Raw genomic sequence first — 26,498 nt, forward strand, 5'->3', positions numbered from 1 at the left:
ATATTCTTAGTTTTAACCTTTTCGGAAATAAAATGACGTCACATTCAGGAAATTCAAACTGTACCCGTTGATTGGTCACCTGTTTTTCTACCTGTGAACACTTCCATTGTCCACTGCTACTATTGTGTAATTGGACATAACTCCGTCACATGACAGATACCAGCTGTGTGAGATAAACAGTTTATGACTCTGCTGAAGGAGGAAATTTTCCACGACACACTCCGAGCAGCTGAGCTGAGCTGAAAGGTTTGTTTTTGCCCTGGTTTTAAAAGAAAAATGTCACAAGAGACTGAAAACAGGAAGTTTAACATCAGCATGTTGTCGCTGGTTTGTGTTCCTCTCTTCTCTTCCTCCACAGGCGGATACTTGAGCATTTTGCGCCACCTTGTGAGTGAACAAGCTTAAAGCTAACATTTAAAGATGGTGTCTCTGATGCGCACTCTTCGACAGCACACGGATGAAGTGAGCTGTTGTGCTTTTTCCACGTCACTCCTCGCGACCTCCTCAGGTGATAAGACCCTCCGTGTCTATGACACGGCAGCAGACTTCACCGAGCTCCCCTACTCTCCGCTGTCGGGTCACGGCTATGGCATTCACAGCTGCTGCTTCAGCTCGTGCGGAAAATACCTGCTCAGCTGCTCCACGGACGGTACCGTCCTCGTGCGAGTTTCTGAAACAGGTGAGACCGAAAGAGTGCTGCTGCACCCGGGCCGCAGCCCGCTTCGAGTCTGCGCAGTGGCTCCAACCTTCTCCAATGTGCTGGCAGGGGCCTCTGACGGCACAGTGACCCTGTGGGGCTTCTCCTCCAGGACACTAATGAGGTACAGAGTGACCTACAGTGAATCACACTAATTATACACTGATAATAATCTGCTCACAAATATTTGAGTCATCAACAAATTGCACAAATAAATCTTCAACCATGACCTCAAAAGCTTATTCTCAAACTTTGGAAATGACAGAATTCTCAATTACATGGTCCACAAACTTTTTTTTTTTTTTCTTATTTTTTTTTTTTGAGCTATAGAGTCACATTCTGTGGCAGGTCTTGCAGCCTTCATCATCAGAAAAAAAAAAAAAAAAAAGAAGAAGAAGAAGAAGAAGAAAAGAAAAAATATCTCCCAAGGTTATTCTGAGTCTTTATTTTGTAGTTCTGCTTGGTGCATCAGAGCATTTCCCCATTTGTGCTTTGGAGAAGAGCAAAAACAGAATGCTGTTAAGATTTAGACAGAAAATAGCTCCTACATTTAAAATGTTCTAGGATATTGTAACAACTGTAAGTTAGTCTGATCTTTTCAATCACATTCTCCATAAAAACAGTTGTCAGAAGAAAACAGGACTCCATTAATGCATGTTTAACTATAAACACATGTGGGACCAATCCCTGAGTAATAAACTCTAATGTTTGTAACAGTTGCAGATGCTATGATGCTAGCGAGGCCAGTGTCGTGGCCTGCTGCTTCTCCCCCTGTGGTCAGGTGTTTGTGAGTGGCTGTACAAAAGGGGACCTTAAACTCTGGGACGTGACGGACATGAGGGTGCTGCATGTGCAGAAGGATGCTCACGACATGGGGGTCACCTGTTGCAGCGCTGCACAACGATTTCAAGTTGGTGAGTATAGTTAAAACAGTGAGGTGTGTGTTATCAGACTTTTCTCAAAAAACTTCATACATCCTCAGCCTGCATGATCCACTCCATGTGTGCATGCTTGCAGGGAGAGCCTTCCAAACCTCTGCATGAGGAGTGACAGAGGGGTTGTAAGGGTAACATGAAGGTGCTGTTTTTGGGAGTCAGGAGAGTTCATCCCAAATCCTGCTGCTGAATTTGATCCCCTCTCACTTAGAGATAGGGTGCTTCCTCTGGCGGTGAGCGTGCCATCAGATGGGGTTTACCAGGTACTGTATTCTACGGTGGCCATGAAGGCTTACAGCATTGCAACTTAAGAAAACACATCTTCATCAATTGACAACACGTGCACAGCATTTAGAAAACGAGCTGCAGGGCCCACAACACAACAAAGTGTTTCCAAAGGACAGTTAAAAGTGATGCACATGTCCCGACACGCTTGTTGTTGACACAGATTTTCAGTCACAGCACTATTACACATACTCTAATACAATGTTAAATATTAAATCAAAAACACATAATTTTTACCTCATTTTTACAACACAACTGACAAAAAGAGAACCTCATTATATCAACAACAAGCGTGTCAGGACATGTGCATCACTTCTAAGTGTCCTCTGGAAACTGTATTTGCAGGGTATTTTTCTAATGTGTTGTGTTGAGGTATTTGCAGTGCGTTTTCTAAATCCTGTGCATGTGTTGTAAAATTGATGGAGGTGTTTTCTCAGTTTGCTTGTGTTTTGTCTTTTTGCATGTTTTTTTCTTGAGTTGCAGCGCTGTGAGCTCTCAGGGCCACCGTAGAATTCAGATTGAGGAGGGAGCGATTTAAGAAGGTTATGTATAGTTTTCAGTCTGTGTCCTCCAAGTGGTGACTTTAAGCATTACAGCAGAAGGATTGAACTCACCACTTGTCCACTTATGTCCACATTTTGAATTCAATTGAAATTATAAAAAACATTTTAGAAATTCTTGTGAACACTTCAAATGTTAGAATCTGAGTGAGCTTTATTTCTTGTTTATTGTAAAAAATGTCTCATAGGATAATAAGACAAAATAAAGCCTAAATGCTTGTAAAGGGTCAAGTTTCTTGAAATAAAAAGTCTAACAAAAAGTGTATACTGTTATGGAAATCAAGCCTCAATCCAAACATTATTTTAACACCACATGTGGTGCAGATGATTCGTGTTGTTGCATCTCACAAACAGGCTGTCAGATGATATTTGTCTCTTTTTGTTATTAAACTCAGTCAAGCATGTTCATCCATACACTGTGGCTGTTTTTGTCTTTTTATTTATTTATTTTTGTATGTTTTTCTTTTCTTTTTGCAGATGGCTGCCGTGTGGCGTTTCGACTGGCCTCCTGTGGGCAGGACAGCCAGCTGAAAATATGGATTGTTTCCCAGCATGAAGGAGCAGGTAGGCCAGCCTCTCCACTCACTTCCTCATCTTAAAACCTGCTCACTCCATCACCTGTGAGAGAGAGAGAGAGAGAGAGTGTGTGTGTGTGTGTGTGTGTGTGTGTGTGTGTGTGTGTGTGTGTGTGTGTGTGTGTGTGTGTGTGTGTGTGTGAGGGAGAGGCAGCTTACTGTGCTAACCTTGAATTCTCTCTGCAGAATGTAAGAATTTTATTACTGCATGGAATAAATCAGCTGCAGACTGACTCATTAATAATGGATCACTTTAAGACACAGCTGAAATACAGCAGCAGTAGGAGGAGAGGACAGTGTGTGAGAATGTGTGTGAGTGTGATGAAGAGTTGGTCGAGAGCCAGGTGCATATATCCCTCCTTGACATTTCTATCATGTTCAAGCAGGAGCAGAACAAGAACACTTCCTGTTCGCTCTCTGGTTGTGTAACCAGCCTACAGACTTTAGTTTCATTTTCGATAAACTCTGTGATGATGTTATTTTCTAAGAAGTGTTTCTGTGAGCATGGCCGTATTTTCTGATGCAGTGTTCCCTAAGATAAGATAGGATAACACTTCATCGATCCTGAGAGGGGAAACTGGGTTGATGCAGCATCACAGACGTGTGTTAACCTGCTGTACTCTGTGGGGTTTGTTCATCTTAAAGTGGGTTGTTCAGGGACACAGAGACATGGATGTGAGTTTCACTCCTATGAACTGAATGTTCATAGAATGTTCATCTTTTCTGCAGTTTAATACGGATCATTGATGTCTTCATGAATTGGTAGTAACATGTTTTGGTCCAAAAAGCCAATAAATCAAGCAGCATTGTTTCCAGGCTCTCATAGCCCCTCTGTTCAGAACGCTCTGATTTAGTGGGCGTGACCTTCATATGTAAATGAGCCACCGCTGATACCACCCCACTCTTCCGCGCTACTGAGAGCGGCGCCACAAGCTGCACAATGTTTAGAAAACAGCATAGCTAAAACAACAGGCTAACCACAGCTAAAGTTAGCATCCTGAAGCTAACACAGAGACAGGGGAGACACTGAGGAAAAGCTCTTACATCTGCTCCACAGCACACAGCATTTAAAATACTCACATTTCCAGGGTCCGAGGTTTGTTGGTGGATGGTTGGTAATGCGCCTGGATTCAGGACCAGTCTATTCGCTAGCCCTCTGTTGTGCTGTCCAAAGTTGGAAAAGCAGTCAGCTGTGAAGTGACTAGCACACACATGCACAGTTTTACTGAGTGTAACTGGCACATTTCCTTTATAAATAAGCTCTAGCCACTTAGACTTGTCTTCTTCCGATGGGAAGCTTGTGCATGGAACTATGTGGCTGTTTACAGCCATAAACAAAGCAGTGATGGCAGTGATAGCAGTGTTGGCTGCGGGGAGAAGAGTGGGCGGGGAGCTGGTTTGGGGATATCTGCTCAGGTGGACCAATCAGGTCAGACTTACTCCTGATTGGTCAAAAAAGGGAATCGCTGACATCGGCAAATCCCCAAAATCCAAATAGCTGGTTTGAGGTTAGGATTTTACATTCACAAGCACTACTAAGTACAGGTTTTGTCATTGAATATCACATTTTGTGGGCTGGGAGGAAAGCTAAAGACCCACAAATTTCACTAAAAGACTTAATACAGTGATTTTTGCATAATACGGGACCTTTAAAGATGAAAATGAGGTCTAAACTGCCTGTAACAAGAAAAAAAATCTGCTTGTGGTGTAAAAGAAATGTGCTTGTCAAAATTAGAATAACGTCTTAATACAAGCATATTTATCTTACCCCACTGGCAGATTTGTTTACATGTTGCAGGCAGTTTAGACCTCGTTTTTGTCTTTGAATAACTTGAAATAAGACATTTCCTGGACGAGTAAGGTGAATGTGGCTCATGTCAAGTCTTAAAAGACATTTTTACTGAAAATAAGACAAAAACACCTGTTAAGATTTCAGTTTTTTTGCAGTGGGGCCGCTTGCCTCATGTGGTCAGCCCTGAGTGAGAGGCCTGACCTTCTTCCTCTTTCCTGGACGTCACTCTTTACTCCCTCTCATCTCATTTTTGAGAAGACTGCGACTCACACAGATAATTAAAGAGCCAAACATCATAATAAAAACATGTTATCTCAGTTTTAATACAGCTAGGTGTCAGCTTTTGTCAGCAGTGTTTGTTGTTCATCACATGACACCTTTTTTCATTTGTAGCACTCAGCTCAAACTCATCAGGTTTGATAATGATTTTCCTTTTTGACACATTCAAATAAATAAACCTCCCACAGAGCCAGCTAAACTTTATTTCACACTAATGGAAAACAGGGAGGTTTAATTTAATACACATTATTGTTTACAGGCTTATTATTCAAATGCTGCCACAAAGCAATTAGTTGTGGCATGTGGAATTACTGCACGATGAATTATCACTCTCGGCTCAGAGGAGTCTTTGTGACTTGGGCTGTGAGAGTTCCAGGTTTATCAGCGAGAAAAGAAAATCTTTTGTTTCCGAGCAGCTGTCAGCAGGAGGCACAGCTGTGAGCCAGCAAGAGGGGAGACAGTTATTGACAAAAAGTTTGGAGTGTGAGCTGACTGAATGGATTCAGACCATGATGCACTTTGAAGAGTGTGTGTATGTGTTTGTATTTGTGTGTGTGTGTGTGTGTGTGTGTGTGAGTCAGCTTCAGAGACAGAACTTTGAAGATGTGTTTAGGGTGAGTTTGTGGAGAAGTTGCTGGAAGTTGGTTGCAGAACAAATAAAGACACAATATGATTCTGAACATGTGTGTGTGTGTGTGTGTGTGTGTGTGTGTGTGTGTGTGTGTGTGTGTGTGTGTGTGTGTGTGTGTGTGTGTGTGTGTGTGTGTGTGTGTGTGTCCTCAGCCAGGGCCATGGAGCTGCTTCACACCCTCTCTAGCCAATCAGCTCCAGTTCTGTCATGTGCCTTTTCTCCTGATGGAGAGATGGTTGTCTCAGGGTAAGAAACACACACACACACACACACACACACACACACACACACACACACACACACACACACACATACACACACACACACACACACACACACACACACACACACACACACACACACACACACACACACACACACACACACACACACATTAACACATCTTGTCTTTGATGCAGCACTAATAAACACCTCATGCTCGGGCGACTAAATCCTGACTTTGTGCCTGTCAGGCTTGAGTTTTGAAGAATGATTTATTTGCTGAGGAATCATTTACTCATTCAGGACAAATTAAGTGTAAATCAATCTGTCCGCTGCGTTTAAATTGCTCTTTTTTCCCTCCATTAGTTATAAATAGCAGCTGCCAGTTGCTGAGCATTGATCTTGCTGTTCCCTCAGTCGGCCACAGGAGGAGTGTATTTTGTTGCTCTGTTTCTGGCTCTGATTCAAACACAGTGAAGGTTAATCTGTGCTCTTTATGCAGCACCCTGAATAACATGTCTTTTCACCCTTTGACAAGAGTTTTTCTATTCATATTCTATAATAAAATGCACGCATATGAATTCTGTTTCCTCTCATCCTACAACAGTTCGGTGGATAAAAGTGTGGCAATATATGATGCAGTGAGTAAACAGCCCACATGTGTTGTTAAATTGTCTGTTTTCGCTGTTGCACAGAAATTCTATAATGCTGCCGCTCATATTTGTGTGTACTTTGCTTACAGAACCTGGGAACTCTGCTGCACACTCTGAAACAGCACGACAGGTAAATGACCGGCCCTCCCGCTGCGATGCAATCTCTGCAGCTATCAGGCAAACAGCGGCACAGGAGCCCTGGTGTTTCAGATCAAAATGTGCGATTTTTGCTTGATTAGTTTTTCCCAGAAGCACTGGGTGTGGTGATGCAATAGCATCCAACTCTGCTTTCCAGACAGTCATTGAAGTGGCACCGCAGGTGAGCACAGACAGAGCTCTTTGAAGTGCTTGAAAGGATTTAAGATATTGTATGATCTAAAAATGCATTTTTCTTTTTTTTTCTTTTTTTTTTAAGAACAGAGGCAGCCTGACTTTAAAGCTCAACTTTCCCTGTGCCATTTTTAAACCTGTCATACACACCTGTCACATTTGTGCTCCTCTTCTTCCTCCTGCAGGTACGTGACAGCAGTTGCTCTGTCTCCCACAATGCCCTGGATTGCGACCGGCTCCATGGACAGGACCGTGAACGTGTGGAGAATAGGAGGTGAAATCAGTGGAACTGGTAAATACTTAACAAAGAGTAGTTTAGTTTGGCGTCCACAGATGCACAATCACTCCTCTTTTAAAAACCAGACCGCTAGCAGTGGTTTTAAGCCCAGAAGCCATTTGGAGCCTCCCGGAAGAGTGTTTTGGGAGCGCTCCAGCAGGAGAAGGTCCCATTACATGTGTATTGCTGTCTGGCTGCAGAGTCTAGAGGAAGAATTGTGATTGATGTTTATTGGTGCAGCGGGGTAAACTACCACTGAGCCTCAGAGAGTTGTTGTTATTGAGGTGAATCCTCCTTAAAAAAAAAGTTTCAGCCCAACATGAAAGAAAAAGATGGGAATAGTAAATGAAAAAGGTGCAATCGTGAGACATCTGGAGGCCTTGAAGCTTCGTCAGGGCAGCAGGTTGATATTTACGAACCATATTTCAGCTCAGTGAAAACCCAGCTTTTTATACCTCTCCTTTCTCTCCCCTTTTCCTCTCTTTCCTTTAATCTTGTTTCTTCTTTCTTCCCACATATTAAAGTGATTCCCTTTTATGTTTTTCCACAGAAGCTGAATCACAGCAGACAGTGTGCCAAGGTAAATAAATGCATCACTCTGTTTTACCCATAAAAATCACCAGTTATCCACAGTTCCCTCTCAGCCAGAAAACACTGCCGCTTTATTTCCATATGTTCCTTATGTGTGCAAAAATCCAGCTTTCAGTTCAGCACAGGTGTAAAAATGATTTAAACATCCTGTCTTTTCATTTATTGTCGCAGTATATCGTTGTGATTTTTGCATGGGTAAAAGCTTTTATTTAGAGTTTGAGTATTTTCCTGTATGAACCCCAAAAAGGTGCTTCAGTAAAGCCTAAGTGGATAAAAAAATGAGAAGCTACTGTTTAGCTTCGAAGGATAAGGCTGGCATCATTAAATATTTTTCTTAATGTCAGTAAATCCCATGAAAGATCCAAACCAAACACATATTTGTCTGTGTTCGCTGAATTTTCGATAACCTATTAGTTTACAGCTCCTTCTAAAGAAAACAAAGAAAGGGACAAGGACAACTGTTTCCTGCTCGGTCCACTGTCCTGTCCTCGCTGAGGAATGCATTATGCATTTAAAGCTTGAAAAACACGACAGAAATGAAAATGACTGAAACACTCTCACATCCAAAGTCCACCTGCTCTGGTGTTTTCAGGCAGACCACCTGTAAAAACCAGGCTCCACTTCTTCCTCACTCTCCTACATGTTAAGTTTGTCTGCATCTATTGGAGGTTGTGGTGTGTTGGTGTGTTGCCCTAAAGTAATCCTCCTCCTCTCCAGTAACATGTCTGTCCCACAATACCTGTAGGCTTCATAATGTAGCAGCAGGTCAGAAATATACTTGGGCTGTGAACTTTCCAATGCTTTAACACCACACAAGTTGTAATTTAAGAAACAAAGATGTGTGTGATCCAGTGCTAAAGAAATGTTAGTAGGGGAGACTGGGGTTAGTTGTCACGCTCATTATATCTCACCACTAGGGAGCGCTGTCTCTCAAATGATGGTGTGGGACTTAGACAGTAATGGGATCAGAGCTCACCTACATACTGTTTTTCTGGAGTAAAACAGCTGAGCTTAATATTAGAGGACTTTTTGTATTTTTCATGTCAAATTGAAGTATTCAGCTTAGTGTTTTCCTTCTGGTCTTTTACACCACAGGTTTATGACATGACAGTTGTTACCCTTAAACAGTGTGAAGGGAAAGCTGTAGTTTAGATTGTTATTAGCTAGCTAGCTAACTAATTGTTTCACAGTTTTATTTTTGATGCTAGCAAAAAGTTCCAGTTGGGATGGGTCCTCACCTTAGACTGTAAAAAAACAATGGAGGTCATCTTGCTCGGCTTGAAGTGAGGTTGCCACAAAAACTGCTCCTCCTGGTGGCTGGTTGCAGTAAAGGTCGAAATATCTATCTCCCCAGTCATTCCAGATGGGCTGTGGTCAAACTTTAAAAAATTGATACACCCTGTAGAAATGTGTCTCACGTCCTTTTGTTGTGGTGATTTGAAGATATTATTTGGCTGTCTTGTATTCAGATCCCCTTTTTTCTGAAAAGTTTTGTTTACAGTAGTTATGAGAGGTTAAAAACAAGACTTTACGTCACATTTGATGATGACTGACAGCTGCTGTTCTTGTGTATGTTATTCGGGGATGGTAAGATTTGTCTGGAAGAGAAGCCCAATATATATATATATGTATATATATATATATATATATATATATATATATATATATATATATATATATATATATATATATATATATATATATATATATATATATATATATATATATATATATATATATAATAAAGATCTTTAGTAAATATTTTTCCTATTAAAATAACATAGTGGCAATCAACCCCACAGAGTGTGACAACCATCCCTGTGATGGGGTTGGTTGTCAGATGATGTGTGTCACCATGTGCCAGATGATAGTTATTTTCCTCTTTGTTACAATGAGTTGTAAAATGGGAGGGATACACATCCCAAGCAAACACCGTTATCTTCATTTTAATGTTGGAATGACTGTTTATGGATGTTTTGATGATGAGTAAACCACAATAGAGTAAAATGTGACAACCAACCCCATACTCCCCTACTATGTTGCATGGAGGGATAATCCATCTCTGCACTGATAACACTTTTAGTAGAACCCATTCATTGTTCTTGTCTTTATGGCATTCATTCACATTAAAGAAAAAAAGCTACCACCAGCCTCATCCTGCAAATAATGGACTTGATGAAGACATCTTCATGCATCTCTCCAAGAAATGAAACCCTGCAGAGTGAGCATTCCCAGCCTGCAGTGGAGCTCTGTGAGGTTTTCATACTTTTGGCACCATGACTCAGCCTGCTAGACTGTGAGACTCCACACTCTATCAGCCCGAGCTGCAGCAAGGAGGTGGTGTTACTCTGCTCTCACTGTAGCGTTGGACCAGAATGTGGATCTTTCCTCTAAGTGCTGCTGGGCTTGGGGCAGAATTTCCATTTGCATGGTTTCATCTCTGCAGAAAAGGAAATTTTAGCTCTGTTTCATTTTTTCCTTGTGTAAATTACTCTGTGGGGATGTTATATTTTATACACTGGCATTTCTAGGGCAGCCACATGAGAGGGAAACTAGAAACAGTGGTTTTATTAAGGCACATTTGGTTCTGTGATGGTGGAGAAACCCAAAACTTTGGATCTGACTGAAGTATTTTAACCCTTGATAACTTAAGTGCAGTTGATTTTGTCACAGATTTGGCCTTTTATGACCTTTTTAACTCCATTTTTCATATGATGCTAATGTTGGCAGGGTAAAATAAACATTCAGGCGTAGAAGACGTCAGTGTTTAGTGAGTTTTTTGCTAGAAGAAGTAGGGAGTAGTGACAGAGAAACGCAACATGTGGTTAGCACGGTAATGAGCAACACTTCCCGGTCGTCAGGGTTATCCTTCACGTTCCTAATGACGGGCGATGGGAACCATGCGGCTGCTGAGAGGTGTCATTAACGGGGTAACACACAACAGGTCGGTGTATCTCACCCTGGTGTGATAAATGATGCCTGCTCACTAGTGTGGTGTCATGTGAAGGTTGATTAGCTACATGCCCGCGCTGTGTGAAGAAACACAGCCCTGGATTAATTTGTCTTCTTCTGGGGATCACATGTTGGTATGCTAGGTCAGAGATCTGTGTGTGTGTTATTTGTCATTCCAGTATCAGTGCTGAGTGAGCTTTCCCTTCACGAGGGAGTGTATTGTTTGCAACACAAGTTTTGTCGCTGCAGATGTTGGGAGCTGTTAGCCTACACTTCCTCTCTTCCTGTTTTGTGTTTTACAGGAAGTAAGCTGCCGGGTCACTTCAGGCTGCTGCTCCCTGATTGGTCGGAGGAGGACGTGCAGGCTTGGCTGTGTGATGAAGGGCTGCAGGAGCTCATCAGCATCTTTAAATCCAACAACATTGACGGGCCAGAGCTCAACAAGCTGAACAAGGAAACAGCAGTGGAGCTGGGGATCGGTGAGGATGAAATATAAAACAAAGTCACGAACATAGGTGTATGCTACACACACACTCGTTTCGCTGTTTTCGTGCAGATTTACAGTTTGATCCTAAAACATGAGCAGATTGAATTGGATAGCAAGATATAAGCCGCTTTTATTTATTTATTTATAAATGTTCTGATTTATATTTTACCCTCCCCACCCTACGGCTCTCCTCAAACAGTGATCTGATTTAGGGATGTGAAGCCACAGTCTTTCTATCTGCTTATACAATCATAAATCACACTGTGAGGACAGCACCCCACAGAACGACCTTTACGTCACAAACAATGATAATCCCTCTGAAAATAAGATTAGTCTGCTCAGGGTTGTCCAAAGGTTCAGCGTGGAGAGTCAGTGGACACACTGTGGCTAGAAACAATAAAATACACTTCTCTGTGCACGCCATGGACAGGAGTACGTGAAAAAAGAGCAGGAACAAACAGAGGAATGCTTGCATCATATTGGAAGTATGTTTTAAAGGAATAGTTCACCGTTTCTGGGAAGCACTGTAAACCCAGATGATAACATAAGCCCCCTCCTGGGTCGAGTCATCTCCTAACAGTCTAGATTTTCTCATTTGAGTTAAACTAGTGTCATAGCAGGGTTAGCTTCAGCGGACTGTAATGCATCCTCTAAAACTGGCTCCATTAAAACAAGATGACAGGGCTGGGACGCCAGTTTGGGGCTCAAAAAGTGGGGGGTGACAAATAATTGGTGGTGACATGTATGTTTTTTTTGTCGAGTCTGTAAGAGGTTGGGTTTATTGTTGAGTGTGATGGATTTGAGACTTGTTAAAGTTAGCATCACCAAACATGTTGTTATACATAAAATTCTGCATAAATCCCAAAAAGAGTTTTTTATGAGGGAGGAAGCAGTGAGGCTATATTTCATTATCTTCAAAGAAAGCTGGGCTACTTTTCTAAGCACTAAACTAATTCACTAGTTAGGGGAAAGTGATTTTATCATCAGCCTGTCAGCCAATAGCAGCTGGGTGTTTGACTTGCATGAACTTCTGCAAACTTCATAATCTCCTCCAAGGAGGTTGTGTTTATGAGAGAGTTTGTCTGTGAACAACATAACTCAAAAAGTAACAAACGGATCTTGATGAAATTTTCAGGAAATGTTTAAAATGGGATAAGAAAGAAGTGATCAAATTTTGGAGGTGATCTGGATCACCGTCTGGATCCAGGATGTTTTTTAGAGGATTCTTTATCATTGTGAAATAGGGCTGTTCTCACCATATGTGTATATAACTCCATGATAAATTATTGGATTGCTTTGCAAAACAATACAAGACAAGGTCACCATAATTTCTGACAGATGTAAAAGTACGATCCAGATCCTGGCAATATTCTGGATACTGAGATCCAGAATATGAAATATGTACTGGGTCATCATCATTTTCAACTCTGTCAGGAAACAAATTATCGTACAAACCTGCAACTAACACTAAATTGTAGCAGACAGTCTGCTGAAAGGGAGTATAACATTAAAGTAGGACTCAAGTGTTGGTGACAATCACAATATGCTTGGTGGAGGTCTGCGCTCTCTGAGTGCTTTTCTAGTTTATTAATTTATTTTTTTCTGTACAGTATAACACTTAAAGAATTTTAAACATTACATTTTCTGTAATTGTAAATATGTTTTTTGATAACTAAAGCCAGCACTGTCTTCAATTCTTGTTTACTTGTATAATTTTAAAGGAAATTGTTTGGACACTTGCAGATATGCCATTACGCCAAGATTATACAAATTTGCATTAAACGCTAAGCACCTGTAATCAGAGCTAAGAAGCAACATCAGAGGCTTGTGTGTAATTAAGGTAAATACACACTTTCTGTTGTTGTAAGTGCTTTAATCAGACAACAGTACACTGAGCTTTCCATGCATGCTGAGTGCGTCCTCTGTCCTGATGTCTCAGTGTAAAGGACAGCTCTCATTAACACAGAATGAGGACAGGGGAAACTGCATATTCCCACATTTCCTGTCCTCTCTGTGCTGTGTATCCAACAAACTATCATTTTCCACGCGTGCTGCTTGTGTTAATGTGTGCTCTCGTATACACACACACTCACACACTGAGCAAATTAGATTCCAGCACACTTTACTTGATGAAATATTCATGAATCTTTGAGTAAGAGAGGGAAAAAAAGTTCCTCTTGGATATAATTCAGAGTATCTGCAGAGACAGCCTCATTCTGCACTTTTACTGTCGCGTCTCGTCAAATGATCAATCTAAATGTAAAGTGGACCGTATAGTACTAATGGTTTGTGCCCTCGTGAAAAATATGGGAGCTACTTATAGAAACCTTAAACCCTATAGAGCTGTTAAGAGCAGTTTTCCCTATCTAAGAGTAGTTTATAGGATGAATCAGAGGATTTAATGAGTTCAGCGTGTCTCATCGTGAGGAGACGTTTTGATTAAGCACTATCACTTTTCCCAAAGGCTCCAAACCAATTTTGATTGCGACAGTAGGCCACCAATGCTGCATGAGCCTGTTTTGCTTTAAACTCAATTGCAAGATTTGCAAAAGTGAGATCATGAAAAGATGCAACCACAATCTTTGTGGTTTGAAGTTCCCCCCTCTCGTTTTCCTCTCTGAGTTAGAGCAGAATGAAGACGGCTCAGGACGTTTCTTTTACTGCAGTAAATTATCACACATTAGTGAATATTTTAAAAGATGACCTTAAAAAGTCTTTCAGTATTTTTTATTTCTCACTGTTTTTTAATAATTTTCTCCTGATTGTATGAATGCCAGTTGTTGGATCTGTTTTTGGTGCTTGTAGTTTTAGTTTCTGAGGAGAAGAGATTACTTGAACTGGATTTGAGACACCTTACCATCATCACTGAGTGAGTGTGCATCTCTTTCTGCTGCAGCACCAATTGATTGAGCAGAGTCAGATTTATTCATGAGGAAAAGAGAAACACTAAAAGTTGCTTCTTGGAGGAATAAAATTAACATAAAATTGATTTAAGTTTATGTTAAGTGCCAGGTCCTTGTTTGTGTCCATTTTAATCCACTAGTTAATCATCAGTCTAAGTCTCACTAAGTTTTTAGTGTCAGAAGAAATAACACTGACTGTGAGTTTTTTGTTTGTTTCTCAGAGTCTGTGGGACTCCGTGGTCGTCTCCTGAGGAAGATTGAGGCACTCAGAGCAGAGCAGAACGGGTCAGAGGTCCCAGATGAGTTCCTCTGTCCAATCACCAGAGAGCTGATGAAGGATCCGGTCATTGCAGCAGGTCGCACAACAAGTTCAACATTAAAAAAAAAGGTCACTGATGTTTGTTTTCCTACGTTTTATATCAGGTGTTAAGAAATATTTCTTCTCTACAGATGGGTATTCGTACGAGAGAGACTCCATCGAAAGCTGGATCAGAGGCAAGAACAAAACCAGTCCCATGACCAACCTGCCCCTGCAGACCACACTCCTCACCCCAAACAGATCTCTGAAGATGGCCATCACACGATGGCAGTCGAGCCAGTAAACAGGCGCTTCATTTAGCCAGAATCCAGCTCCAAGGTAAAGGATGCTCTAATAGTGATGATTAGGGAATAATAATACAAAACTAGTAATAGTAGTTACAATATTGTAAACCATGTTACCATGTTGTCACCATGTCTGTTTGTATTCTATGTATGCTTCACTTTTAATTTGTTTCATGTGATATTTTAATGTCTCTGCTACATTCATGAGATGTACTCTATAATAACAGACTAATGGAACTGAAGTTTACCAAAAGAAAAAACAAACCAACCTGGTGATTTGTGACCTTCAAAGTTCTTAACTGCTTCAAACATCATTCGATGAGGTTAGACATCACGGGTCACATGACCAATTTATGACCAATTATAAAAATCACACAAGGGGTATTAAGCTCTCGAGTACATTTTTTGGGGGTATTTTTTTCAGACTTCCAAGTACTTTGCAAAAACATGGGCTAACCCCTATTTTTTCCCTTATTTCTTTATTTATTTATTTCGCTAAATCTTAAACCCGCAACACTCTTACATCTCATATAAAAAGTCCCACATAGGGCACTTAAGCTCTGTGCTTATTTTTTGATGTTTTCAAACTTCTAAAACTTTTGAAAAACATGGGCCAAACCCTTATGGTTTTTTTTTCCAAATTTTTAACCAAAGAAAAAGGCTGAAAAACCTTCTGGGGGCACTTGTGGGGACTTGAAAAAAGACACTCAAGGGTCACTCAGGGCTCTTTTTTGTGTATATCAAACATCTGAAAATTTTGGAAAAAAAAAAACAGACTTGGACTAACCCCTTACAGTTTTTTTTTTCTGAATTTTGACCAAATATACAATCCTGAAAAAAAAGATCAGTGTTAATTTTGGGGTGATTTTTTTAACTTCTAAATTTTTTGGAAAAACATGGGTCAACCCCCTCCTGTTTTTTTTTTTTGCAGAATTTTGACTAAAAAACAAGGAAAGGTTGGAAAAACCACACTGGGGTTACTCTTACTCTGTGACTCTTACAAACACACCTAATGGGTACAAACCCCCTCATGGTTAATTATTCAGTGTTTTGCAAACTTTGAAAAAATGAAATAAAATAAAATAAAACAGGGGATTTGTCCAGCCTCACTTGAAGTACTTTCATTACTTCCCTGTATTACATGACTCATGTTAAGGCTTACATGGTCATAATATCAGCCCCTGTGTCGTGGAGATAAAGCCAGCAGACCAGTTTTTTCCTCAGTGGGTCTTTATTTCTCGCTCCCATGATGGCTATGGCAGTAATGTTCTATTACAGTATATGATCACAGCTAATAAAGCTCACAATACTGGAAACATGGCAACAATTGCATTTAACGTACATATTAAAATAGAGCTGATGGCGCTGTGCCCTGAACCATTTCTGTTTTTATAGACTTTTTGACTCTGTCATATAAACTGCAATTGGAGCATGCACTTAAACTCAACATCATTGAGAATCATAAAATGTCTTAGTAGCTGTGCAAAAATAACTATAGAAAATATATTGCTTTTACAATTAACCAAGCCATTGGCGCTGTAAATAAATTAAACTAGACAGCAACAACAAGCAGATAAAGAAAGGAATTCAATTCAACGTTATGGTGATTTATATCATGTACAAACACATTGAACAAATGCTTTTTTAGAACCTTTAACACCTTTTGAACAACATTGTGCATAAAACTCAAAATACACAAGTCTGAACTTGTCATTACACATAACATAGACCTTCAGTGAAAAGAAGGAAAGTATATTTTATACATTATACACAACATGAGGATCTATAACATCCTTCCTAGAACACAGGAATGCCCGTCCTTTAGATTTCTTTACACCTTCACCGAGGACTCCCTCTGCGTATTCTCCTCTCAGCACCATGGACGTATGAACACAGATCAAACCTTAGTTCACTCAGAACTGTTTCGTAATAACATTATGCTGTAATTGAACATGTTGGGTATGCACTCGAGCGGCCTAAGTGTGTATAAAGTGCTTACTGTCACCGCTGCGTGGATGAGGACTGTACAGTTCATGTCCAAATACTTCCTTCAGTGCAATGTCTCCAGCTTGGCTAAACGGCGGCAGACATGTTGCTGTGTAACAGAAGCTGACAGCCACAAGCGACAGGTTGGGAGGAGAAATTCTGGAGCGTTGTCGACTCTTCCTGCAGTCTGTATTCACACAGGAAAACAAAGCACTCGCTTTCTGCATGTACTCGTTACAAGGCTTCGACGTGAGACTGTGTTTCTTCTGGGTTGATTAGAAAATTTAAAGAGCTCTTCCTTACTGGAGATTTTTGCAGGGGGTGTTTGTGCGTTTTTGACTGTACAAGAGATAAAACCAACATCTCTACACATTCGACTCTATAAAGGATCGCTTTGGTTTCATTGAAGCTACGTGGATGGCAGGATTATCTCGGGCTAGGCCAGGCTGCTTAGGCTTACTGTCCATGAAAGTGTGCGGCAGAGCCAGTGCTGGCTTGGACTCTTTGTAACAGTTGGCGGCTTGGCAGAACTTCTCCGCGAATTCCTTGGCGTGCATGCCGTTTTGTAAGCTACTCATTGCCATAGCACCCTGAGGTGGCGGAGGTTTGTGCTGCTCCTGGTAAGTGCTCACTGTTTTGGTGTAAGGCAGCTCGCAGTCGACGGGCAGCAGGCCCATCGCTGACATGTTGTGACACATGAGGCCGTCAGTGGAGTGGTTGATCCAGCTGCGGCTCTGGTGACTCTGCAGGCCGTGGTGCTGCTGCTGGATCTGCTGGATCTGCTGCTGCTGGAAGCGAGCCGTCTTGTCGGTGATGCCCATGAAGGGTCTGGGTTTGTAGTCTGAGACCTGTTGGCTGTGCTTGGTTTTGTCGGTGATCTTGGTGCGGACATCGGGTCCCAGTTTGCCGCTGTCTGAAAGGCTGCTGCTGGACGCCAGGCTGCTGGTGGAGCTGGACACTCTCATGCTGCTGCTGCTGCCTCCTCCCTGTGAGCCTGCAGCGCTGCACATCACCACCTCCTTTCCTGGGTCTGTGTGGTTCCCCTGTGGTCCAGGACCTGAGCAGGCGAGCCCATCCAGTGAGGATGCAGAGTGGGCAGACAGCCGGTCTTGTCCTGGGGCCTTGGTGGGGAAGTGGGGGCCCTCATTGTCACAGCTGTGACCCATGGAGACGGATGAAGTAGCTGCCAGAGATGTGCGGTTCCCGTACACCGGCTCATCAGTGGGGGGCGGCAGAGGGCTGATGTCGATGCCGGGGCCTGGCTTCAACACACTGGACATGTGCCGGCTGGGTAACGGGCTGGAGGGAGCATACTGAGATTTGGCCCCTGTGTTTCGGCCCCCCACAGCTCCACCCACAGCGCCTCCCACAGCCTGCATGGAGCTCATGTGCTGGTTGGTCTTGACAATCTGCGCCTGCTTGGAGGGCTGCAGGACCAGACCCTGTTGGGCCAGCGCCTCCCGGTGCTCTCGAGGGTACCGGTGTAGGGGGAGCCTGCCGGGCCCCGGGGGCGAGCTGGGACTCAGACTCTGGCTCTGGTGAATCAAACTGTTGGGCTCAGGGGGGATGACTCTGCTGTAGGAGAAACTGTTCTGAGACCAACTGGCTTCAGGTGGCCTGTCATGCAGAGAGACCTCCTCCTCCTCTTCCTCCTCCTCCTCCTCCTCCTCCAGGATGTCTCTTTGTCCGTCCACACTCCTGGCGAGGCTACGCTCTGAGAGGTCGCCTTGTCCTTCGTCCTGCTCCTGGTCAGACTCGTGTCCTCCAGCTGCCTGGCTGCAAGCAGCTGTGGCTCCAGCGAGGCCTCCTTTAGTCTGGACGCGCTGCATCTGTTTACACTCGTCCTCCACTCGAGCCAGCAGACGACGGATCTCTCGGTTGTTGGGGCACAGCTTGGCTGCCTCGTGCAGGTCAGCGAGGGCCGCTGTGAACTGCCTGCGAGGGGGGCAGAATAAAGACAGGGATCAGGTCATGAAATCTAACCCCAAAAACAGCCACAGCTCTGGTCTGGAGCTTGGTAGGGAGGTTACCTGCTGCTCCTTTTAGCTCTTGCTCGGGCGTAGTAGGCCTCGTAGGATTTGGGTTTCAGCTCCAGTGCTTTTGTTGCAAACTCCTCAGCCATCCCAAAGTCCTTCAAAGAAATAGATCAAATGATTCAAGACAAGAACATGCTTGTGTCTTTGTATCAAAAATCAAAGCAACTTAAAAGGAAAGTCTTCTGCTCTACAAAGGAGTTGTTGCACAAATGTATAAAGGGATTATCAGTCTATGTCAACATAAAGATGCGCACACATCTTGATCACAGATGCATTGTTTTTAAACACTAAATTCAATCTGTTATCAGCATAAAAATGTACGGTTGTTCTGTGGTCAGTTTTTAGAAATGATACTATACAACAGAGGCAAAGTCTATCAAGTTTTGACCGTCACAGAGCAACCGGTGTTTTGGAGGTAATAGCAACCATGCTAACTGGTGACTCTCAGTGGACAGTATCAGTGATTAACCAAGCAGCAACCTCTGGTCTAAGAATATGAGACAGTGCTGCAGTGCTAAAATCTGCTGTACCAGAAGTCACGAACACACCAAGCCAAAAAAAGCCATTTTCAAGCAGAAATTAACCTATTTACAGCCTGGTTCAAAAAACGTCCTCTGTCTGAGTCGTTAACTTTACTACTACACCCACTGTACGGTGGTGAATTTTTTTTCTAACTCAGCCATTCAGAGAATTTTAAGATCGTAAGCTTGCCCAATCAAGAGGCAGAGCTCAGGGTCACGTGACCGACAGGCGCCCTATAGCTGTATGCAAAGCCCTTGCCACTACCAATATGGCCGCCATAGCTGATGTGCTTCATTTTCCGTATCAGAAAAAGACAGGTGACGTCGAGGAGACTACGTCTAGTTTTATACAGTCTATGTGATTAACAGCTGAGAGTCACCAGTTACCAGGGTCACACTTTCCACTGGAACACCTGCAACACCAGCTGCTGTGTCATTAAATGTGTCTTCTTTATCCAACATAAGGTAACAAGGTTTAAAGGCTAAGAAATAATTTGAGTTGCGGATTTATTCTAAATCCAGTTCTTACTTTGTGTAATGAATGAAAAAAGTTGGTTTTGGGCCGATGCTACGACCTAACATGGACTCACTATGGAGGGTAATGACGGTAAACCTGTGCATTTACAATACAGATTCTATGTTCAAAGTGAAACTATGGTATACTCTTTTTGTTTTGGAAGAGTTTCTGTTTAATTGACACAAGTTTATGTCTTTATATTTCACAGTTTGGTCAATGCACTCATGAGCATTGAATGACAGTTGTGTGTTTTAATTGCTCTCTTGGCACATGCCAGACTTCTCCGCTAAAAACGTCTGTCCACTTGCTGATCTCCTCTGTCCACTCACTGCTATTTCACAAACCTGAGAGCTGTTTACCATCCGTCAAAGTGATGATACTTAGCTTAAAAATCTGTTTTTTGGTGATTAACTCCGTAATGTCAGTTGACAAACTATAATACCCCGCAGTGCTTCTGCACCCAAGTTGCGTTGTTGTTAAACAAATAATCCCTCTATATTAACTGCATGTGATCATCTCTCCTGAATGCATCAACAGCTGTTTCACCACAACAATCTTCAAATTCTTCACCACTAGTCTTGTGTAAACAAACTTTTATGAGGAGCCTCGCTGTGGAAACAATAATCCAGAAATCTGTACACGACAGCTTAAAGATGCCCACTGTTCTCTTGTTTGCTTCTCCCTCGTTTCAAATCCCCGGTCTTCAGTTGTTGAATTCATCACTCCATTAAAATATTGGGTAAAAACCCTGAACAGAAAGCGGCACAACTGTTCTGCATTGTTAAAGTGAGCAGACTTGTTGGCACGTTCAGGAGCTGGTTTTGTTGCTCAGAAAGATTTGAGATTTCCTCCACCTGCTGCCTGTGTTACCATCTGAACACTAACAAGCTCCCCCTGCCCACTGCGGCTCCAACCATCGGTCACAGATTTAACTTCCTGACTCATCAATTCTAAAACAATGGGGGATACTTCCCAAAATAAAAGTTTATTTCTTAGCTAACATCCATTTAATGATGCCCCATGATATTCATTTCACTGACAAATAGAAGTCTCGTGACAGATCAAGATCACTTGAAGCCATTAAAGGATCATGCTAAAAATACAGGCCAGCTGAGGAACAAAGGGAGAAGAAAGTGGAGTGTCTCTTGAGAGGCTTACGTTGGTTTTTCGGCGACATCGGGAGAGATTGAGATACAGAGACACCCTGAGGTCTTTAAACGCCTTCAGGTCATCTCCGAAGCCCTCTCTAGGAAACTTCCTCAGGGCATACTGGTACCTCTGGGCCGCCTCTTTCATCTTCCCTTTCTGGAGGACGCGTGGAGGGCGAACATGCAGAGAGGGAAAAGGGGACAGGAGGAAAACATGCAGGTGAGAGACGGAGGGCGAAGGATTCAACCAGATTCTCCCACAAAATCTGTTCCTTTCATCAATCACACACACACACACACGTACACACACACATAACACCTGACAGGTTTGTCCTTTCTGCCACAAACTCAATCTGTTAAATGTCAGGCATCGATCTCGACTGCTTTGGTGAGTGGAGCAGAACACAGAGATCTATTTATTCACTCAGCTAGAAACAGATGGCAATCACTTCAGTCTTATCAGTTTTTCCACTTCCACACAGAAAAACCAAGATTACACCGTCTCCAGCTCGGGCTACTTCTGTGTATGCCAGAACATCTGGTAAGTGGATCTCACTAAACATTACATAAACACAATAAACTGCTCCTGACAGTCAGTTTGTTTCTGCCCAGGTTTACCTTATAAAGCAGGTTTCCCTCCTCCATCAGCTTCTGCAGGAGGATGATCAGGATATCAGGCTTTGAAGTAGCCATGGCCCAAGCTGCATTTCCTGTAGAGAGTAAAAAAAACAGAAGTGGTGTGTTAGCGTCATTGTCTTGCAGCCGGCAGACGCTCAGTGTATTCTCAGTAAAATTATTACGAGTTAAAGTTACCTAAAGATTGTACCTGATCGATCGTAAGGAGACGTTCTGTGGCCTTAGTTTAGTGAAGGCAGAGTGGGGGAGTTAGGAGGGAAAGAGTGAAGAGAAAACAGGTCATGCAACAGTGAGAGTAGTCATCTGTAGTGAAAGGGAAAAAAATGTGCCACAAAGTGAAGTGTGACAGTGTACGATTATGTGTCTCTCAAGTTGAGACGGCCTGGTAAAGGCGTGCAGGATGTTAGCTGTGCTGACAGGAGAAGTTAAAGGTTCTTAGAGAGCAGAGAGCAGCGGAGATAAGCCACCGAGCAGATAGCTGTATTAAGGTTGTTTAAGTAATAAGTCACATTCTTAAATTAGTAAAGGAGCACGTGAGGGAGCAGAGGAAGGACGTGCACATGCTCTGAGACACCAGTGAAAAGGAGGGGACACATGCAGGACAGTGAAGCAGGAATAGAAGCAGGGTTTTTCCACCACATTCAACTAAAATAGTCCTTGTTTACACATGGTGCAACAAGATACTGAACGAGACTGAGAGAATAGAGAGTTTCTGTCTCCACAGAGGCATCAGGACCAACACAGCACCAACTATCAGCAGAGACTAACTGATAAAAGAAATCTGTGGTTTTACACTCACCCAGCTTGGCCCCTTTTTTCAGTAGAGTCACCACCACCGACGTGTTTCGACAGCCTATGGCCCGGTCCAGAGGCCTCATCCCACTGTAGTCCACATGCTCTATCACAGCTCCCCTCTCCACCAAAAACTGGACCTGCATGAGACAGCAGCAGTTAGACACACCAACAATACTGAGAGCCAGGAGCCAGGCTAACGGGCAGCAGTATGTGCTCAATAAGGGAGACAGACTCTCACTTGAGGCTAAATGGATCATTGTGTGTGTGTGAGTGTGTGTGTTGGAATGTTGAACTTCTTTCACTCACGATCTCTGCATCTCCGTAGAAAGCAGCGAGGTCCAGCGGAGTACGTCCATTTTTGTCCGTGTGGTCGATGACCGCACCTTTCTCCACCAAAAACTGCACAACATTCTTATGTCCTTTTAAACATGCCCAGCTCAGGGGGGTCAGCCCCTCTTTGTCCATCGAAGTCAGAGATGCACCTTTAAGACAAACAAAGTCAGTAAACACAGCTTCCTCGTAGAAATTAATGGTGGTTGTTTTTGAAAGATGTTGTCGTGACTCACCTTTAGAAAGCAGAAACTCCACGGTGCTCAGGTGACCCTCACAGGCAGCCACCATGAGGAGGGTCCTGCCCTGCTTGTCGCTGATGTTTATATCAGCACCGTGCTGCAGCAGCAGCTCTGCAATCTGTAAAAGAGACAAAAAGTCCATCAAAGAGCTGACAGCAGACACAGAAAGTAAAGTTTCATAATTCAGTGTGAATCGAAGGACAGCGCCGAGTCAGCTCTGAGCGGAGAAAACAGCAAATCTAAAAAATGAAGATCCCACACAGCTTTTGAAGGTTTAGAGAAGAAAACATTGAGGTGTAATTGTGTGGTTGCTGTGGCAACACAGGCCCTCACAGCATGCCTCACCTGCCAGTGTCCCTGTCTGACGGCGCAGAAAAGAGGAGACACTCCCCGCCGGTTGACCTGCTGCACCACCGCCCCCTGCTCCAACAGGAAGCTGCAAACCTCCATCTTCCCCCTGCCTGCAGCTGCTGTCAGGGCTGAAAGAGAGACGAGGGAGGAGGACAAACATAAAGATGTTATCTCTCATAGCACCAGGCCAAAGAGGACAGTGTACAGAGAGAGGATTAGTGAACCTGATAACGAGTCGAGTACCCAGAGGTCTGTGCTGTCCATGAGCAACATACAGCTGTGAAAAACACAACAGCTGGTGTATAAATAGTCTTTAATCCTCCTATTCTTCACAGAGCGGAGATAAGAAGAGAAATGCAGCTAATGTTTGGAGCTAATTGTGTTTAAAAACAGAAAATGATGTTATGCTTATTAAACTCATTAAAATCCTGCCTCGAGCTCGGCGGGTCTTTAACACAGAGATGAGAACTCAGACATTTCATGCATCTGCAAACACAGACAACAAAGTCAAACAATCCTAGCAACATCTAATTTGTTTATATTTTGTTGCTCCGTCATTCCCGGATTATCTGGAATTAACTGCATCTGATTCATTTTCAACCAAAGAGAGGAAGAAATAAACAAATGAGAGCGGGTGCTGGTATTCTGCTCTTTGAAGAAAACAAAGATGGAGTCTTTAAATGTTCGATGCTCACAGTTAATCAGCGGCTGCTGATGCACGAGGCGGCAGATGGGCCGGTCTTAAATGAGCGCTGGTTGTCAAAACAAAGTGAGATCCAGCGTAAGAAGCGGAGCGGCTCTGCTCTCACATTCACCTCTGAGAGATTTAAGGTGCTGCTGAGCCTCAGCGTCTGAGTGACATCATCCATCTGGATAAACAGCCATCAGAGCCAAACAGCCCCGCCCTCCATCTGCTCAAAATATGGATATCCTCACACGCAGGCCGGTGAGGACAATGAGAGCAGGAAGCTAAACTTAGGCTCAGGCGGAGCTCGAGGGAGCGGCTGAAGGAGCACCTGGGCTGGGCGATGGATCCAGAGGTGGTGGTTTCAGCAGCTGTACGGTTTGATGACTGTTTTTACACAGCTGCATGCACAGTGACATCCTCACACTCCAAATTTACTCTCACAAACACTTTCTATTCATTCGAAAACACCTCTGCGACAGAGATCTTTCTCTGTTTCAGTTTTTTATCAATACAGTCGTGCTTTCTTAATCTTATCTCCTGTGTTGTAAGCTATTTATCAACCGTGCCTGCTCTCACAGCCCACCTGCAAAGCAGCTTTGATAGTTCCTTAAGGCGGAGACCCTAAATCACTGTCTGATAAACAGATTTACAAAGTCAACGCATAATTATGTCCTTATCCAGCATCACTTCACCAGGAGGCTGGAACACAAGCCACAACAACAACAACTGAGAGGCTCTGACCCCACGTTTGAGCCAAAGCTTTGCAGATAAACAATCTGAAACTTCTTATCAAACATGAATTAAAGCTTCAAGTCTGAAACTCTGTTTGCTCAAAGCTCAAAAAATTCATTAACAACTTAATTTAATTTGATTCAGTAATTAAAAAAATGTCTATGAAGTAATGTTCGAGGCTATTTATAAAACAGCACACACTGATTTGTATTTGTAAATGCTAAGTTTGCTTCGCCTCAGGACTAGGGATGTGCGCGACTAGTCGTTTAATCGTTTAACCGCCTACTCATTTATTAAACGTTTAGTTTTTTACTAGTCGGTTAATCGCTGCACGCTTCTGCCTCGGCTGCTTTGTTTACAGGGGGAGCAGACAGGGAGAGAACTGCTCCTTCTCCACTCCCCCCATGCTCCCCCCACACGTCACGTAGAGGGCAGAGCGTCAGAGTTTGGGGAAGAAAGTTTGGAAAGGTGAAGCGGGAAAATAGCGACGCTACCGCGCAAGAAAATCAGCACTGTTTGGCAGTATTTCTACGCAGCAGATGACAGCAAGGTCGCCTGTCGGCTGTGTAAGCAGACACTCGCTTATAACCGCTCTACCGGAGTGATGAGAAACCACATTCATAGTAGACATCTCGATGTTGACCTGCAGGGCGAAGATAGTGAGACCGGGCTCGGTCACACAAAAACACAGCTAAATAAGGCTCTAGTTCTCATCGTGTCTCTTCGTCCTGGCAGACTACCTGCGTTTGTTTATATCTGGCACGCCGTGCACGCGGACTGATACACTAAGCAGCGAGCGCCTCGTAGCTAGCTGTGGCTCTGCAGCAGAGGTAGCGCCGTTTTTCTTCCCGAAACCTTGCGATAGGACCCCAACTTGTTCCATCCTGGAGTATCACTTTAAGTGCCAGGGTTTTCAGGGAAATTCTATTCTAGGCTATTATGTTGTATGTTTGGAATTGTCATGCAGCTGCATCCAAGTTTCATACTGAAACAGAATTCATAATAAATGCCATGCATTGCATTGGCAAACGCACCAGAAATGGATTTCTCTTTAATTTGTTCAACTTAATTCAGTCAGTTGTTACATCAATAAAATTTAAATTAACAGTTTGTCCTGAATGTTTGGGCTAAAATAGCTCCTAAATACACATTTGCATTTAAAACTTTTAACTTAATATGTGTATTAAATTGCAATTTTTCTTGCTTATAGACTAGTCGACTAGTCGCAAATAAAATTTGAGACTAGTCGGCTAGGAAATTAGTCGAAATTCCCATCCCTACTCAGGACTGAGCAGATGCTCAATTACATAAGAAACACATCCAAAGAGAGCACACAGGTTCATATTTTGCTTTGCTAATTCCACCACCTAAAAGTCTTCTTGCCTTTACTTTCCCCTGGTGGAAGAAAAGACTTTGCGACAACAAGAGAGACAAAATTTCCTGCAGCCCATAAAAGCAACTGTTTAAGATGTTTGTTTATGAGCACGTCTTTATTTACAGGACTTTTAACTTCCTGTTAACAAGCAGACTAGTTGGGATTCAAATCTTGCTGATAAATAAAGCTGATGGAGATAAATCTGTCCATCAGAGAGCAGTAAACACTGTGATGGTTTTAGCATGCACGCTTTAAAAGCTGGTGTTTGTCACTCGGTGCGAGGATAAAAAGCATCTTGTCCCCTGGCTCTGGAGGAGAGCCACAAATAGCTGCCTGTTGGCTCGTAGTGCGCTGTTACTGTACGACACA

The 26,498-nt window shown here is 42.9% G+C and overlaps 2 protein-coding genes across 4 annotated transcripts in view; one reads left to right on the plus strand and one right to left on the minus strand.

The window, feature by feature from the left end:
• The first annotated feature begins 88 nt into the window (after window positions 1–88).
• On the plus strand, window positions 89–15,671 carry LOC141808007 (WD repeat, SAM and U-box domain-containing protein 1-like). Its single transcript, XM_074694285.1, has 12 exons — window positions 89–246; window positions 359–821; window positions 1,415–1,611; window positions 2,955–3,041; window positions 5,907–6,000; window positions 6,584–6,617; window positions 6,719–6,759; window positions 7,145–7,251; window positions 7,787–7,816; window positions 11,082–11,258; window positions 14,391–14,525; window positions 14,620–15,671. Exons 2-12 carry the CDS (start codon window positions 421–423, stop codon window positions 14,769–14,771), a joined length of 1,455 nt encoding a protein of 484 aa, XP_074550386.1. The 5' UTR covers window positions 89–246; window positions 359–420; the 3' UTR covers window positions 14,772–15,671.
• A 325-nt stretch (window positions 15,672–15,996) lies between these two features.
• Window positions 15,997–26,498, minus strand: part of LOC141808006 (protein TANC1-like) — a 118,827-nt gene continuing 108,325 nt past the window's right edge. For 2 of the 3 annotated variants that reach the window (XM_074694282.1, XM_074694281.1), the window contains exons 19-27: window positions 23,329–23,462; window positions 22,978–23,101; window positions 22,718–22,893; window positions 22,416–22,548; window positions 21,807–21,836; window positions 21,599–21,690; window positions 20,991–21,137; window positions 18,789–18,889; window positions 15,997–18,693 (exon numbers count right to left, since the gene is read on the minus strand). In XM_074694282.1, the coding sequence (XP_074550383.1) occupies window positions 17,124–18,693; window positions 18,789–18,889; window positions 20,991–21,137; window positions 21,599–21,690; window positions 21,807–21,836; window positions 22,416–22,548; window positions 22,718–22,893; window positions 22,978–23,101; window positions 23,329–23,462 (2,507 nt within the window). In that variant the 3' untranslated portion in view covers window positions 15,997–17,123. The remainder of the gene's footprint in view (window positions 18,694–18,788; window positions 18,890–20,990; window positions 21,138–21,598; window positions 21,691–21,806; window positions 21,837–22,415; window positions 22,549–22,717; window positions 22,894–22,977; window positions 23,102–23,328; window positions 23,463–26,498) is intronic. The other variant, XM_074694283.1, reaches the window with a different exon arrangement.

Source organism: Halichoeres trimaculatus, unplaced genomic scaffold, assembly GCF_033239565.1.
Source record: "Halichoeres trimaculatus isolate MK-OKI-2021-1 unplaced genomic scaffold, fHalTri1.1 fHalTri1_scaffold_19, whole genome shotgun sequence".
Lineage (NCBI taxonomy): Eukaryota > Metazoa > Chordata > Actinopteri > Labriformes > Labridae > Halichoeres > Halichoeres trimaculatus.